Consider the following 16,848-nt stretch of genomic DNA (forward strand, 5'->3'; position numbering starts at 1 on the left):
AATTCAAATTGCGTTATAAACTACATGTCTACAGCTTATTTAGTCAGTGGTGCATTAAAACAGATGCACTCATCATGACTGTATTTGAGTGTAATCTGATGCAGGGAAAACACCGGGGTACAGTTACTGCTTAAAACATTCAAAACTATTGGGTAGACATCGCCCCCTAATGGTGACATTATATTACTGTAAACCAAAGTATCACATTGTGTGTACTGTCTGTCTCTCTGTTAATGCTCAACACCAACATTTTCTATCATCTTCTAAATTGACAGTTCACTGTAATCATGTGTCCACGGACAATAATGCAAGTAATGATACACAAAGTGTTCATTTTTTTATGATTCAATCCAGATGTTTGGGATTGTAACTTTAGAACTATAAATACTGACTCCAGTCCTCTGTCATTTATGTAAGTGGATTTCTGAGGGAATAGCCTAGTGAAACGGTCTTATCCCCGCCTTCACCCCCCACAGGAACCTAAAGGGACAGCGCTCCCTGCAGAGGCACCAGATGTGCGCTGTTATGGAGAGCCGGAGAGAGGGGCCTTTTGTGAGGCATCAGATAAGCCCTGTTCCCAAAGCCGGGACGGATCGGGTATCATCAGCGGGTCTACGAGGGGGCGAAACCCAAACCCTGCGCACTGGATCGGGTTTCTGTTTACACGAGCGCGGTCCCTGGATTCTTCCAACCAGAGCAGACTGAGGAAGGCTGGAGACAGGGAGGAGAGAGCCCTCATGTCCCGCCTGTCTGTCTACCTGTCTGTCTCTCTGCATGGGGTTTGGCGACCTGTAGTCAAAGTCCTGCCAGAGAGAGACATTTAAGGATGCAGTTGAACCATCTAAACCCAGTTTTGCCTACGTTTTTAGTAATGGCATCTTTATGACCTAAATTCATCACACTAAGTAGGCGTATTAACATGACATTGGTTAAAACGGGTATGTTTAAAATAGATTAATGAAAATATAGCATTAAATAGTAAAATAATGGCAAGTTTGAACTAACACTGATGTTTCTTTATGTTGCTGAATGAAACTTGATCATCTCCATCTTTTCATCACCAGCTGAGAAACATGATATTTATAAATCCTCTGGCCTTTACCATCAGGAATAACCATGGGACAAATGTTTATGTTGAAAGCTCTTGTTTGTGCACAGACACAGCACACACACACCTCCCTCTGTGTAAATGTAACTCCTGCCCTCAGGCATGTGGTACTTTTCCTGTGGCAAGGGTGGCTCAGGGGCCAAATGTGGACATTTCAGGTGTTTTTAGTGTTGTGCGCGTGTACACACACACACACACACACACACACACACACACACACACACACACACGCACACACACACACACAGTCACTCACTCACTTCACACACAGGCACTCACATGCACTGATCAAACAGATGCCATTTAAGAAAGCCCCAAACATTCTGCCATGGTATCATTTAACTCACAAGGCTCTTTTCATCTCTTTATTTTAAGACAAGAGTATACAGACAGTGTTTGTACTGTGTCCCCTCCGATAAAACACAGTCTTTGCATTCCTTATGAAATGTATCTGTTGAGATTTGGGAGGGGTGGGCGCCAGGTGTTGGGTTACATCAAATCAGAAGGCCCTCCCTTCTCTATCCGAAGAGGGCAGCATCAAGTTGCACAGAATCAGGAGGGAGTAGACCGGTAGTCAGGCGAAGAAGTTTTCATAATAACAGCAGACACAAAAATGTGTTTTGCATGAAAAGTAAATTTCAGAGCAGCAAACTTGGATTAAACACAAATACTGGAACAAAACTTGCATTGTAGTATTTCTTTGTATGCAATATTACATCAGTTTTAGGCCATTTTTCAGTACTTTTTTCTCACTGAATAATAAAACAAATGGTGCAACATTTAGGCCATTCTTCATTTACATTTTACATGTTGTCATTTGGCAGAGGCTTTCATCCAAATTTACAAGCAAGGCAGTATGCGCTTTGTTTGAGTTGATCATCTAAAAGTGTTTTGTGGTATTGTAGTATGTGTTTAAATATGTTGTGTTTGATTTTTGTTTGCTTGCTTGCTTTTGGATAATAACTGCCTCAGCATTCTAATTATAGGGTATAAAAATGAATAAGTTCAATGAAGTTTTGACCAACTTTTCCTGGTAATTAGAATAGTTTTACCCCGCTATTAAAACTCCAGTGATCAGACTATGTTGAGGTTAAAATAATATAGCCTTGGGATTATTACTTGACATGAAGGAATAGCCCATTTATCAATAAAAGTTTTGTTTCTGAAGTTTTCATGTTGCACACAAATTCCTCAAATCCTCAAAGTTGTTAATTACTAGACTTCATTTGACTGTCCTTCCTTTTCATCAAGGAGAAAACACGCCAATAAGAGTCTATTTTGAAGGTGCTGACCGGAACACGTATCGTTCATATCAACAGAGGCTTGACTGTGGTGAAGAAGAGAGAGTGAGGGTTGTTCGGCGGCGGAGCCTCCAGCCTGGAGCGCACGCATGTTCAGTGGACTCGAATGGTGTGAAGCCCCAGATGAGGGACTCAGACGTCCGGGAATGACAGCCGCTGTCACCGAGAGTGACAGCTTTCACTCAGAGCGACTCCGCTGAAACCTTCCAGCTGACACCCAACACTGATCCGAATCGGATCCAGCCAGACCAGGACTATGCCAGAGATGGAGAAAGGGAGACCACCGGAAAATAAACGCAGCAGGAAACCCGCGCATCCCGTAAAGAGGGAGATAAACCAGGAGATGAAGGTGAGAGTGAGTTTGTGTGACACTGCTAAATCCGTTTTTATCCCGTGAAATAACTTCTTTACGCACACGTCTTCCTACTCAGGGCAGCGAGTCAACTGCGCACAAATCAATGCTGGGAATAATCAGGCACATACTGTGTTTGTTTTCAATGAATGCACTCCTTGTGTCTTTTATATAAGAGGTCATAACTTATGAATACATTTCTTTCTGTTAATTTACAAGAAGTACCGGTTATTTGCAGAGATTCCACTAATGATAACAAATATTTTATATCACAATCTAAACTGAAAATGTCACATACAAACACACTCTTAAGAGACAGGGGTCATTTTAATTATAGATGTTAGCAGTGAAGAAGAGTAGGCTGGCCTTTGCCGTCTACTGACGCCATGTCAGGCCAGCTGTGGCCGGACGCACACACTGTAATGTCCAGCGGAGATCCAGATGTGCGTCACTTCTTCCCTGCTCCTGCGGTGCGCACACTTGCTGTACCACAGAGGCTTGTCCTCATGCCTTCCAAAAGAGAGAGGGCATTTATATTCTTTAAATAGCCTCCCTCAGCCTTACTCTGAGAAAAATATACTAATATGTGTGCTATCACAAAATATTAAAGGATGCAAACATCACATCAAACTAAAGTATTTAAAGATAATAACTGGTCACTTGAGGCATGTTCTTTAAGAATCTCTCCTCTTCTCCCTGCTTTAAAGGACAGTCACTGCACAGGCAATAATAAGTTAAATCACAGTAACAGACATGATTCCCTCCCACCATTATGAGTCTATTACTGCATGGAAACTAATCCGTGGATTGTCTGCTTTGTTTGGGTTTGGACACTGGCTATTTGAGACTGTTGACTGTGGTGGTAAGGGATATCCAAGGCTCCTTCAAGCAGGAGCTGAGAAATCTAAAAAGACAAGCAGTTTTTCGGGGGGAGATTCTGGCCTTCTCGTGAGAGAGGAAATGTGCTCTTTTTGTGTAAGTGGTTTGGATTGTAGCGTTTTGATATCCAGGAGAGGTGTATCGTTACAACTTAACTAATTTTAATCAAAACATGTGAAACGCTATCCCCGCTTGATGTAAGGCTGCCTGGGCTGAATCTCAGGGTCGGCCCCGGTTTGTTGCCTTTGGCTGCAACTCTCTCTGTGGTTTGGGATATGGCTTGTCACTCTCACAAAGCAGATGTTTGTCTGAACTGCCAAAAAGAAACAAAAACAACATTGTGGGAAATGGAGGGGTAGGGTGAAAAAAAAAATTGCCCGTCTTTCGTTAACAAGAAAACAGAGAGACTAAATGACCCTGAGCTGTGTGCATATAGGAGAGTTGACATGATGTGAAACATTCAAGAATCTGCCAAATAGGACTTAGATTGTAGTAGAGTAAAAATCCTGGAGATTTACACCTTTAAACGAGACAAATGATGAAAGAGCAAAGGAAAGACAGTAAGAAGAAAGACAGACTGAAAGGCAGGCAAACTGGTTTCTAACTCAGCTGAGGTCCAGCCCAGTGTTGTCTCTGTAATACATCTGTTTCAACACCACATTCGGACCTACTCCCTCCACGTCAGACCCGAGCGCAGCACCAGACACCGGATACTTAACTTTAATCATCTTTAGGCATATTTAGCTGGATATGATACCACTGCTTGCACTCACCCACACACTCTCCCAGACGCACACACACAGCAGAAAGTGAGCAAGCGAGGGAGAGATCCATTTCTTTGAGGCCCTAGTGCAGAGCAGAGGTCGGAGTGAGGAAAGCAGGGGAAAGAATGTGCAGTCAGTACTACAGCACTACAACACCACCACAGCAGACTGGCTGTGCTGGAAAAGGGTGAAACCTGAGAGGCAGTGCTGTGTCGGGTGTCAGGGCTGGAAGGTGCTGGGGTGGAGGGGAGGATGGTGAAGATGGGAGGATGAGGGGGGGGGGGGGACAGAAGAGAGAGAGAGAGAGGCAAGGGGAGGGACAGGGAAAGCTGGAGAAAGAGAGAGTGGTGGACATTGGAGGGAGAAGAAGGGAGAGGAGTGGGGCATTTCCGAGAACCGTGGGACCTCGCTGTGGTGTAGGGTGTCCCGCTCTGATTTCTGCCCGTTCCGGATCAAGTTTCTCCTCCAATCCAGTTCTCCCAAAGCCACAGAGAGAGGTGGGTGGATAAAGAGAGAGACCTTTGTGTTTTGTTTTTTTTTTTTCATCTGGTCGTAATAAAAAAAAAGGGACCACACATCCCATCTGCGGAGAACAGTTTTCTTTTCTCCCTCTTTTTTCCAATTAGAAGAGATAAACAAAGGATGATTCATAGATTTCACACTGGTGTTAGGTTTTAAACCTTTCCGTCTCAGATTTAGCAAGAGTAAACAACTTGAATACATCATGGAAAAAGCGTCATACTGTACTCCACTGTGCCCGTATTCATTTCTCCAACAGGGCTGGGGCTGAGAAAGAATCCCTCTCATTGATTCAGAGTAGGAAGGTCTGATTATGTTTAACATAGGATAAAAAGTTCCACCAACAACCCTAAGATGTACGGTCACAATTTCCCATTTGCAGCCAGCCTATGGTTCAGTTACCCTATCTCTTTACATAGAAGGTTAATCAGAGATTTCTTTTCCTGTTTTTCTCATGCAGACGTTTGCAGAAAGCACCATGAACGAGCTCCTGGGATGGTACGGCTATGACAAGGTGGATCTCAGAGACTCGGAGGCCAACGAGATTAGAAACTACAGAGAAAGGCGTCAGCATGTGTCAGTGCTAAAAGGTGAGGGAAGGTGTTAACAGTTCACAGAGTCTTCTTGAATTTATACTAACTTACAGGTTCTGCAGGTTTTAGCGCAAACAATGAGTCACTGTACAAATTTGCTAGACTTACTCTCTGCTGAAGTTGTAACTTCTCAAGTTTCATTCATTCAGATACATCTATTGTTTCTCATCACATTGTACTAAAAATCAATGAGGGGCATTGTTACGAGTTCAAAAGTTGTTACAGTATCATGAATCATTATCAAAATTCTCCTCATGATGTTTATGTCTTTCAGAAAACTCATTGCCAAAACCTAAGAGCCTGGACACCAAAGTCAGTCACTCAGTTCTGGCTATGAAGAGTGGAGTGAGAGAGTCCTCTAGTGTCCCCTCCTCTTCACCCTCCTCTTCCTCAACAAGTTCATCCTTGACCACCCCCAAGGAGCACAAGAGTGCACCTGTCATTGTCCCCCTCATAAAGCCATCAGCAGGTAGTGAGCTATGGACCTACAAATGATGAGTTTAAGTTTGGATTCTTGCAAAGTCTATACAGTATAATATGTAATTGGTTTATAGAATTGCTGCCCCTAAATTTACAATAATCCATAATCTATGACTATTATATTAATATGCTGAAAGATCAGAGTGTGGAGTCAACTGTTGCTGATAGAGCAGGTGTTGTTCATGACTCCTCAGTGGTCATAAAAGCCCTGCAAACAGTTAAAGATGTCTCCTAGCATTTAATTACTCCGGGTCATATTTGTCATCACATTCCTACTTCTATATGTAGTATTAAGGCTAGAAAAGAAGCGATATCTGAAGTCATTGGGTGAACTTGTGTGTTAAGGTGATTTATTTTTAAAGTAAAAAACAATACTCTCAGACATCTGAGATCATTTTGTTTGCAAATTACTTTGCTGTCACATTGCAAAATATTGCGAGTTGCAGCTTAAAAGGAGCCAGTGTGAACAAGACTACACTAGTGCCACCTTGGTATACAGTGCAGTGTGTGGGTCTCTTGTTTTGACAGTGTACTCTAGCACATTGGATTTGAGATTAAGCAATGGTTATAATGGTGATGACTTTCCACTTTCCACAATAATTTGATTGTGAGTACATCCATATTAATAGAACAGTGTTGGAATTATAAACCTGCCATTGTCCTGCTGCACTGTTAAGAAATGTGTCTCAACAAATCCAATGTGTTGGTGTAATTAGCCAAAACAATTCAAAATCTGCCATTGTTTATGGATTTATGGACAAAGCAGAAAATAAGGCATACTAAGGGTGCAGCTTTGGGCTCCCTGAAAGAGTATTACTCCTTTGATTAATTCATAGCATCTTACTAGAAGCTTTGGTTCTAGCCTTTCCAGTTGTGGGCCAAGATCCTATGATTGCTTAATATACTGACTTTATTGAAATATATACTTGATCAGATAATTGGCTAATGGACCAGTCTGTTGAGTTTTGTTAAGATTAAAGAGTTACTGTACACAATTAGTCCACTGAAAAGCACTGCTGTTGCTTTTCACAGATATTTATATATAAAGACTTCCAATATGGCTGTTGAAATCTTCTGTAAACAACTCATGTCTCACCCTTATAAGATCTTTTAAATCCAACAGCCACACACACCTCTTGAGCCGAGCTGTTGCATCGAAGATGGGTAGTAATAGCTTTGCAGTTCGCAGTTGTTAATTGCTCTCCACTTCTCTTCTGCTTTTTCCCCTGCAGTAGAGGATGTACAGAATGTGCAGATAGTGTGTGTTTGGTGCCAGAAGGAGGGTGTAAAACGCTATTCACTATGTATGGGATCAGAGCTCAAGAGCTTCTGCAGTGAGAAGTGTTTTGCTGCCTGCAGACGGGCCTACTTCAAACGCAATAAGGTAAGTAGTGACAATACATACAAAGTGTATACAGTACTTGTCACAGTGAATCATCACAAAGTTGTGCTGAGAACAGATAATATTAGAATAAATAAATTAAGTTTAGGACATTGGGAATCATCCATACATCGTCACACACACAAATATATGAATATACAGGTACCGTATACCGACAGAGTTTATACCAGCTGTGTCATCCTGCATACACTTAAGACCCAGGCTTCAAGTGGTTTCATGCTTGTAAACTTGTATTTACTTTATTTTCTTAGCAAAAAGGAAATAATCAAAACAGAAGTCTATAAAGACAAACATAGTAGGGACTGTGCAGGAGAGGTAAGAAACCCCAAAGGGCTTGTAGTAAAAAACTCCCCTCTAGGATTTACAATTTATCTTAATACTATGGATATTTGTTTCCTTAACACAATGAGATAAAAAGAAGAAGAAAAAAAACAAGTTAGTATTAATAGTAATAATAATAATAAATAAAACAAATGGAAACACATAAACACACATACTGAGCACATTAACTATAGCACAGGTGATTTTTCATGTTAGACTTAAGTACTGACAGTGATGGGCAGGTTTTGATAGAGAGGGGACTGTTATTCCAAAGTGACGATTCTCTGTATTTTATGACATATTGTTCAAGAGTTGTGTGATAATAGAGAAGATGAGTATCCTTTGCTTGTCTGGTTGGATATGAATGAATATCAGAGTTCATTAAAAAGAAGGTGTAAAATACATTAGGTAAGCTGTATACATTTACACATAAAGATACATGTTTGATAAATATTAGTGTTGGAAATAGATAACAGATTTCATTTCTTGAACAGAGGAGTTGATGGTTCATGGCAGTCTGATGCAGTTGCCAATCTTAAAAATTTCTTTTGGATTAAAGTGAAGAGGAAGAAGAAGGATATGTACTGGCCTAAACAATGTTACTGTATGATATGTATGGATACATTGAACTATAATAGAGTGTTAGAGGACAGGACTGATTTATCAGTGAACAAACTTTTCTAATGATGCCAAAAGAATTCATGTTTTTTTTACACACATACTCAATGTGGTCATTCCAGGATAGTTTTTCATCTATTAATGCACCTAAAAATCTTGTGTTAGTGACTTGGTTGATTTCAATATTATTAACAAACTATTTAGCATCTTTCTTTGGATAACTTTTATTTTTATTTCTGAAAAAAATTATAAAATTGCAAAAATTTTGACATTTAGGGAAAATTTGTTAATCTCTAACCAATTTGAAGTATATGATAGAATTTTATGAAAGATCATTGGCTTCTCTGATCAAGAAACCAAAGTTTGCTTGTGATATGACAATACTGATATCATCAGTGATCAGAATGGGCAATGCAAAATCAGACATCCAAGCAAAGTCATTTTTATAGATGAGAAGTAGAAGTGGCCCAAGAATAGATCCATGAGGCACTCTGCAATATAGCTTGATTCTGTTAGAAATGCAGTTTTACAGTTTATAGATACATATTGATCTCTATTATTAAGATAGTCATTAAGCCAATTAATAACAACATTCTGAAAGCAATAGTGGTGAGGTTTGGAAATGAGAATTTTGTGATCAACTGTATCAAAAACCTTCGATAAATCCAAGAATATACCAACTGCAAACATATTATTGTCCAAAGCTGTGGAGAATTCGTCTATAAGTTGTAAGAGAGCCATATATGTTTAGTGATTTTGTTGAAATCCATATTGGTGTTTATACAGGATATTGTTATCATTCAGGTGTTTTAACACTCTTGCATAGACTAACTTTCCCAAAACTTTGGAGAAGCAAGGAAAAATAGAAATTGGCCGGTAATAAGTGTAAAGGCTAGGATCCCCTTCCTCAAATAATGGTATGACCTTTGTGACTTTCAAGTATTTGGGACAACTCCAGTTTTTAAAGAGACTGAGAGGACATGAGTTAGTGGCTCACTAATTGAAGATGCCACTTCTTTTAAAAGCTTGGCCCTGATTTCATCATGACCTTCTGCAGTTATTGAGGATGACAAAGATTTCAAACACTTCTCTGGATGTAGGGGTTTCAAATCTACACAAGGGGGATAAATAACCAGTAATCTTATCTACTAGACATTCATCTGTATGAACAGTTTTTTTTTTTTGCAAGAGTGCTACACGCATTTGCAAAGAAGTCATTGAATCTATTTGCTATATCAAAAGGGTTAGTGAATTAAATGTCACCATCAATAAATTGAGATGGAATTTTAGTAGCCTTTGTCTTATTAAGTAATTGATTGATAATGTTCCACATGGATGTTATGTTACAAGCAGCCTCTTAAACTTGTCTGAATAGTATTTCTTTTTTGCTATATGGAGAAGATGTGAAAATGCGTTTTTTTATTTTTTGTATGTATCAGAGTTGTGGGGAGTCGGATTTAGCAGAAATCTTTTATATAGTTTTTTCTTCATAGAGGATTTCAATAATCCCGAAGACAACCACGGTTTCCTGGCAACTTGGTCTGACTTGATCTTATACTTAAACAAAGGAAAGCATTTATTAAATGTAGAGTTGAATACTAGTGAAAATGATTGGTATGCCAATTCAACATCCTGTTGAATAAAAGTATTATTCCATGGAAAATCCTCAATCATGGATTTGAAGCATTCTATATTCCCTTCACTAAACTTACAATAGCTTGCTTTGTCTGTAGACATTGTTTGTATACCACCAGTTGCTGAAGTAAGATGAAATACAGGGAAGTGGTCTGAAATGTCTGTATACAGTATTCCTGAGTTGGATACATAATAGAAAGAATGTGTTAAAATATTGACTTGTGAGGTCATAATAGACGGATTAATTTACAGGAGTTTAAAAAGGGGGATCTCTGAGAACACACTTTCTAGTTATTATGGGGGATAAGTAAGCTATAGGAATGGTGGGAGGGAGGTCAAAGTTTGTAGAGGACACTTGGTATCAGTTTCGCGTTAATGGAGGAGGGGTTGGCCATTAAGTGGCTCTGATCTGGGGGACAGGAAAGCAGCAACCACAGAGAATTGCTCTGATGCACACTGCCATGATTTTTCACCATCCATTACAACATGGATATACCCTCTTTAGAGGTGCGGGGTGACAAGCAGCTATATCGCCTTTCACCTTCGCTGTTGTTTATACTATGGTGGGTTTATTCACACGACAACAGAGACAAAAAGGAGGGCTGAACAGACTGCGCGCAACAAGCCCTCTAGTTTTTCAGAGGCGGGGAGGAAAGCAGTGCCGTTGGCTTGTCGCTGCTTGTCTGAGAGGAAGGCCAGGAGGCCTGGGGCGAGGTGTCCACTTTCAGTGCATACCTTACCTTCAGCTGCCTCATGTTTCGTAACTCAACACGACTCAATGGGTCACAGAGATGGGGGAGCACTCAGATCCACAGCAGATCAGCTTACATGAATCAAGTGGAATTTCCTATATTAATACTGGCAAGGCCATTAATAATATGACAATACATCACCTGTATTATCTCCTCACTCAGTTGTACAATCGTATCTGTTTCACAACACAGCGATTTCCTTTTGTTGTACTGACCTTTGGGATTTGGTACCATGCATGAAGTTCAGACCGCTAACCTTGATGACAAGGCAATTCATTTGAATCTATTTTTTGCACTTGTTATGTAAGAAGCTCAAATTTGGTTTAATGACCACAGATTGATTCCAGTTTAGCATTCTGATGTAAAGCAACTGCAGCTACGTCCTCATGAATTGTAGAACTAATCCATCAAAAGTAGTGTGAACTCAGCTCTGACTAAGTGCTTCACGGCGGTTCATGTCACATGTGTCACACTGTGGTTTTCCCGTGTCAGGCCAGAGATGAAGACCTCCATGGTGAGAGATCCCCACAGCACCCCCATACGGAGGACTCACCCAGACTGGTGTTGAAGATAAACAGCAATGTTAGAGTAAGAGGATATTATCATTGTATCTATTGTTTGCCAATGTAAAGTCTTAATATAACTATGCTATGAATTACAAGATTAAAACAGCTTTGTTGTGTATCTAAGTTGTCTTTTTACCGTAAAAGCATTTAATGAAATTAGCCTGTCTTAAAGTTCTCATCATCGACTATCACCTCAATGACCCTCCACAGTCTCTCTCCCCTGTGCCGCAGGTATGTGATTGGTGCAAGCATGTCCGCCACACTAAAGAATACTTGGACTTCGGATCTGGTGAAGAGAGGCTTCAGTTCTGCAGCACCAAGTGTCTGAATCAATACAAGATGGATGTTTTCTACAGAGAAGCCCGTGCAGCTCTCACCAGCTCCAGCCCAGGCAGAACCAGCCAGGAGGGGAGGTCGGAGAGCAGTGTGGCAGGGCAAAAGCTACTCACTCCAGAGTCTTGGAACAGCAGCACCAGTGCAGGGGAAGCTCGTCATAGAAACCTTTCCCCTAAAGGGCCTACGCCAATCCATGGATCAGCAGAATCCACCTCTATCTCCCCCTCAGAGGCATCATCTTCTTCTTCCTCTTCTAAGATCGCTGTCTCTGGGCTTAGGAGCCTGGACAGGCCCATCCAGCCTCCTCCGCCTCCCTCTGCTGTAGAGGTGCCATCTCACCCTGTTCCAATTCCTCCTCTTCCTCCACGTCCCCCTCTGGAACATCAGCCAGTACCTCAAATCCACATGCCCTTCATCAGACCTCCTCTTCATGCTCAGGGCCTCAGAAGTCCCCTTACCAACCCTCCCAGACACCCAGGCCCCCCTTCCAGCCCTATCCACAGACCTCCTCACTCTCCTCACCTGCAGCCCCCAACATCTTCTTCCATGAATCCCCCTGGACTGATGCATCCCTTCCCAGGAGCCTACTTCCCTGGCTTGCATTCCCCTCCCCTTAACATGATGCCCAGAGGCCCTGTCCCAATGCCTCCTATAATGAACTTTGGTATTCCCTCCTTTAGCCCACTCTTGCCCCAGCCCACTGTCCTGGTGCCTTACCCCATTATTGTTCCCTTACCTGTCCCCATACCCATTCCTATCCCCATTCCAGTCCCTTCTAAAGCAAACCTAGAAACCCCAACTCACAGTGGAGTTATACAGCCTGTGCCAGAGGGGGCAGACCGGGGTAGGTCCATAGCTACCAGGCCTCCATCTCCAGGGATGTTTGAAGTGGATGGCCGATTGGCAGCCAACAAATTTGGTGGAACCTTGACTCAGGGTCTCCCCTCACCCAGTGACCCCAATGCCAGGGACACAGATTGGGTTAAATCAGAGAGGCCATTCCCATCCCCAACATCCACACCCCACAGTGGAGCATCCTCCCCCAGGGCACAGTACAACGCATCCCCCTGCTCAGCCCCAGGGTCGGATGGGCCGACAGACTATAAACAGCAGCAACAGTCAGAGCGACAAGTCATACAAAGGGTACTTCAAAGGACCCAAGTGAAGCTGGAACCCAGTGCCAATGCAGTTGTGGACGTTTCAGGGCTCAGGTCGTCAGGAACTGGGCAGGGTACCAGATCAGGGTTCCACGACATCATCAGACCTACCCCTCCTCTACCACAGTCCCCTTCTCATGACACTGTATACCACCATCAGGACTCCCACACTCCACCTTCACACACCCCACCAAGCCCTACAGGGAGCAACCATCCATATGATGCCACATCTTCTGCCCTGAAACCTCAGGACCACGGTCCAAATGGGATGTCCTCGTCATCCACACCCGCCAGTCCAGACTCCTCCTTACCCCAGAGAGTACCAGCACCACCCCCTGACCCTGCACTCAGTGAGCTGGAGGCTATTAAAGAGAACAAGTGCTCTGTTGTTGGCCCAGTACGGGTTGAGGGCCCAGTCAGTCAGTCAGAAGAGCCCTTAGCAGTAGTTGGGGAGGTAGGAGAGGACCCCCATGTTCCTGATGAGGACCATGCCTATGCCCTGCCCACAGCGCCAAAGACAGGCGGGACCACCACCCCACTGCTCTTGCCCAAACTCAGGGACAAGGGCAGCCTGCGGAGCCCTGCTAATATGCCCAGTGCTGGAGACATGGAGCCAGCTCTGAAGAGGCGATGCCTACGAATCCGCGATCAGAATAAGTAGAGGATGGAGGTGAGAAATTTTATTACAAAGCGAGGCAACTATATAGATACTGTTAGTATAATTAGCTGTTAGCTAGAGAACTACTACCTTATCTTATATACATACATCTACAGAAAACATGCCACAAGCACCAAATGGATGGGGTTAACTGCATCAGAGCAATTCAGAGTATCAGGTAAATTGTAAATTATTGAATAATGTGCTAAGTTGCCCCTAACTGTATTTGCATAAGATTTCTAAATCCCATTGCATTGTTCTATGTGGCAAACCCCTCCCATGTGGTATTCCATGTTGGTTAATTTAAAAACCAGCAATTATGTCTAAATGCAATTTGACCAAGGATTGGAAAAAGTGCGCATACACACATTCAATGATACAGAGGGCAAGCTTAATCACAGGTCTTACAGTATCCGCGTGGTCACTAAACAGCATGGCGCCAAAGAGAGAAAATCCCAGTAACCTGGCACTCCTCAGGGCTCTAAGGTTACAACAGGGGAAGGAGGTGGAGGGCACAGGCAGTGAGAGTCACTTTGAAAGGCGATCACTTCAACACAACCTGACAGTCACAATGCTTTGTTTGCATGGCAGCCTGTTTTGCAGGCTTTGTTTTGCCAAGATATGTGACTGTGTGTCTGTTTAAGAGGGAGGGAGAATTTTCTACATTTTAACCAATTAGCCCATGCTTTAATCCAGGCTAGTTTACAATGTATGAGGAGGTAGTGGGTTCAGTGTCTTGGACAAGGACATATGGCTGCTGCTGAATCAAAACTGACCTTGAGGTTAAAGGAGGGCCTGTCCAAAGTGTAAGCCCAAAGTCAAACTCTTGGTTCTCAAGGTATGAAAAGTCAGGTAGCACAGACATCTTTTGAGATTGCTGTAGAGACAGAGGTGATTGTCAGGCAGACTACAAGGCGCTGTTACTATGAGAGCCAGCCCTCAGCTTTGATAGAGCTCTGGGGCTTCATTAGAAAACACAGGGGCTGAATCCGAGCGATCCGATTACACATGTCATAGTGACACCCTATTCTGGCTTTGGCTTTTCTCTCTCTCATGTATGAGTTTAGCACTCTCCTCTCCCCTTTCCCTCCTTTTCCTTCCCTTCACTCACCACCACTGTCCCCTGCCAACCAGATGTTGTTAGAGTGCAGCAGAAAAGCCTCCTTACTTTGGACCAATCAAAGGCCCTCTTGATTTCACTTGCCTGATTGCTAGTCCAAATGGTTGTAACACCACCCGACCGTCCTCGCCCACTGGTATCATGCCATAATGAGATCATGTTACCATTTTACTGTATGCCCTGTGATTAATCTGCTGATATTACAGAGATGGTTTAGATTTCAACTGGCCTGCTCTTCTCCTCCAAAGGCCAAGGGTCACCTTACTAAATGTGTTTAAAAATGATGGCTGTTGATACAGAATGCACAACATAAACCTTTATCTTATACCCCAGGTGTTTTATGCCTAAGCATGACAAGATTCCCTTTCACTAAATGAGTTCCCACTTCACTCTTTGTCATTTGTTGTGGTTTCATGCGTCCCCTTAGTAACCAATACATATGAAATCACAGCATGCTGCTTGTGTCATGCAGACGGATTTATGGCCCTGCGTTGTGTGTAATGGGAGCTGGCTGTCGTATGTGAGTGACTTAAGCTTGCCACCTCTGTGCTCTGAGCCGAACATTGCTGTGCTGTTCTATTGTCTCTAGTGCTAAAAGTCTTTAAAAAAAAAATCTCCCACTCTGACAGAATCAGCAGCCAACTGGAGGACTTCACCTCAGGAAACAGCCCGTTTTTTCGTCTCAGTTTTCCTTGCCTTTATTTGGGATATTTTATAGCCTCATGTAATCCGATCCCACCACATGGGTATTCGCTGAGCTTTTGAAACTAAAACGCAATGGGACAGAGGGAGTACAGAACCCCGGTTTGGCCCTTACATGAGTGTGTGTGTACGTCTGTTTACGTTTAATATGTGTGTTTGAATGAAAGTCTGTGTTAGTGTGTGAGAGAGAAATAGACCAGATGTTCTTGGTTTGATTGTGCCCTGTGCAACAGTTATCTGAGTGTTGACATGACTAAAAGCCTCATTCTCAGTGTTTATGTAGAATTGGCGGATTAAGGAATGAGTGTCCAGAACAGGAGAGGTTGATATAAGATATGCTAGAGATGAAGAATCTATAACATCTCACCGCTCTCTTACCCTCTTTCTGTTTTTTTTTTTTGCTCTCCCCTCCTCTCCAACTAATGAACAGACTCCCTGTTTAACACTGTATGGCGGTGCCAGATTCAGTGCCACGCCCTCTTGTGGACAACACCAGTGCTAACATCCTCCAGCCTGTCCTTCAGCCTGTCAGCCCACCAGAGTGTTGCTCTGCCTGTAGACCAGCAGGGTGCCAACCCAGGAAGCAGTCCAGATGGCCATATTATCACAAGTCAACGTGGGGGAAGAACACACAACACAGTCACACATTTTGTCTTGGACCAAAGAGTATTGCTGGCTAGTGTGTTATGTTGTGTTCAGTGAGCACTTGATATGGAGCATCTCAGATCTTCTCCCTGTCTGACATTGCCCGTGTGTGTGTGTGTGTGTGTGTGTGTGTGTGTGTGTGTGTGTGTGTGTGCGTGTGTGTGTGTGTGTGTGTGTGTGTGTGTGTGTGTGTGTGTGTGTATGTGTGTGGCTGCCCAGATGCGCTCCTCCTCCTCCACCACCACCTCCTCCCTCTCTCCTTGCTCCACACAGCAGACAGGGCTCTGATCAGCCTTGTGTGGTCTTCTCAGATGGAGCCTGAACATGATCTCTTTCCAGGGGAAACGGTTTGTTTTCTCTGCCCGGCTTGCACAAAGAGCCACATTGTTCCTCTCCCCATATCCCACGCTGACTCCCCACTCCAGGTTTTGGGTTACCTGGCCGACGGGGGCTCAGACTTCAGGAGCGTTTTTATTTTTTTGACCGACAGCCAGGAATATAGTATACCCTTCTCCCCACCTCTCTGCCCAATCTAAATACGGTACACAGGAACACACTAGTTCTGAGGTTTGATTCCTCACAACTGATTGCCTGTGATTCCCTACTCTGCCCTCTTGCCTTTCAATTCCCTTCAAAGGGAGGAGAGAATGTCTGCAGAAATGAAAAGTTTAACCTTGGGCAGTTTATGCATTGTGTGGAGAGAGTCTTGCTGGGCTGAGCAGTATAATACACTCTCTTAGAGAGAAAAGATGCTCCCTCTGCCATCTGTAAAACAACGACATAGAATATATGAGGGGATGTCTACTGATATACAGTAGCCGAGATGGTCTGTGAACACTTTAGTCGTCCTGATGACGCTGGTCCATAAATGTGTGATTTACAGACCCTCCATCATCGTTCATCTGATCTGATAGCAAATCAGAATTTGAATCAGTTTTAA

General features: G+C 43.0%; 1 protein-coding gene across 3 annotated transcripts; it reads left to right on the forward strand.

Moving 5' to 3' along the window:
* The first annotated feature begins 2,450 nt into the window (after nucleotides 1-2,450).
* Nucleotides 2,451-16,055, forward strand: LOC121882489 (sine oculis-binding protein homolog). Of its 3 annotated transcripts, none has more exons than XM_042390776.1 (7): nucleotides 2,451-2,758; nucleotides 5,384-5,513; nucleotides 5,791-5,985; nucleotides 7,229-7,380; nucleotides 11,217-11,312; nucleotides 11,501-13,453; nucleotides 15,694-16,055. In XM_042390776.1, exons 1-6 carry the CDS (start codon nucleotides 2,666-2,668, stop codon nucleotides 13,442-13,444), a joined length of 2,610 nt encoding a protein of 869 aa, XP_042246710.1. In that variant the 5' UTR covers nucleotides 2,451-2,665; the 3' UTR covers nucleotides 13,445-13,453; nucleotides 15,694-16,055. The 3 variants fall into 3 exon arrangements, with proteins under 3 accessions (XP_042246710.1, XP_042246711.1, XP_042246712.1); XM_042390777.1 differs by having other exon boundaries at nucleotides 11,522-13,453; XM_042390778.1 differs by lacking the exon at nucleotides 2,451-2,758 and adding an exon at nucleotides 4,835-4,901.
* Nucleotides 16,056-16,848: the final 793 nt, after the last annotated feature.

This window comes from Thunnus maccoyii, chromosome 17 (assembly GCF_910596095.1).
Source record: "Thunnus maccoyii chromosome 17, fThuMac1.1, whole genome shotgun sequence".
Classification (NCBI taxonomy): Eukaryota; Metazoa; Chordata; class Actinopteri; order Scombriformes; family Scombridae; genus Thunnus; species Thunnus maccoyii.

Bases quoted from the DNA above. Each gene is read 5' to 3' on its own strand.
- LOC121882489 (XM_042390776.1), top strand. From the start codon at position 2,666: ATGCCAGAGATGGAGAAAGGGAGACCACCGGAAAATAAACGCAGCAGG. The intron at 2,759-5,383 runs GTGAGAGTGAGT...TTTCTCATGCAG, and splicing joins AGATAAACCAGGAGATGAAG to ACGTTTGCAGAAAGCACCAT. The intron at 7,381-11,216 runs GTAAGTAGTGAC...TTCCCGTGTCAG, and splicing joins CCTACTTCAAACGCAATAAG to GCCAGAGATGAAGACCTCCA.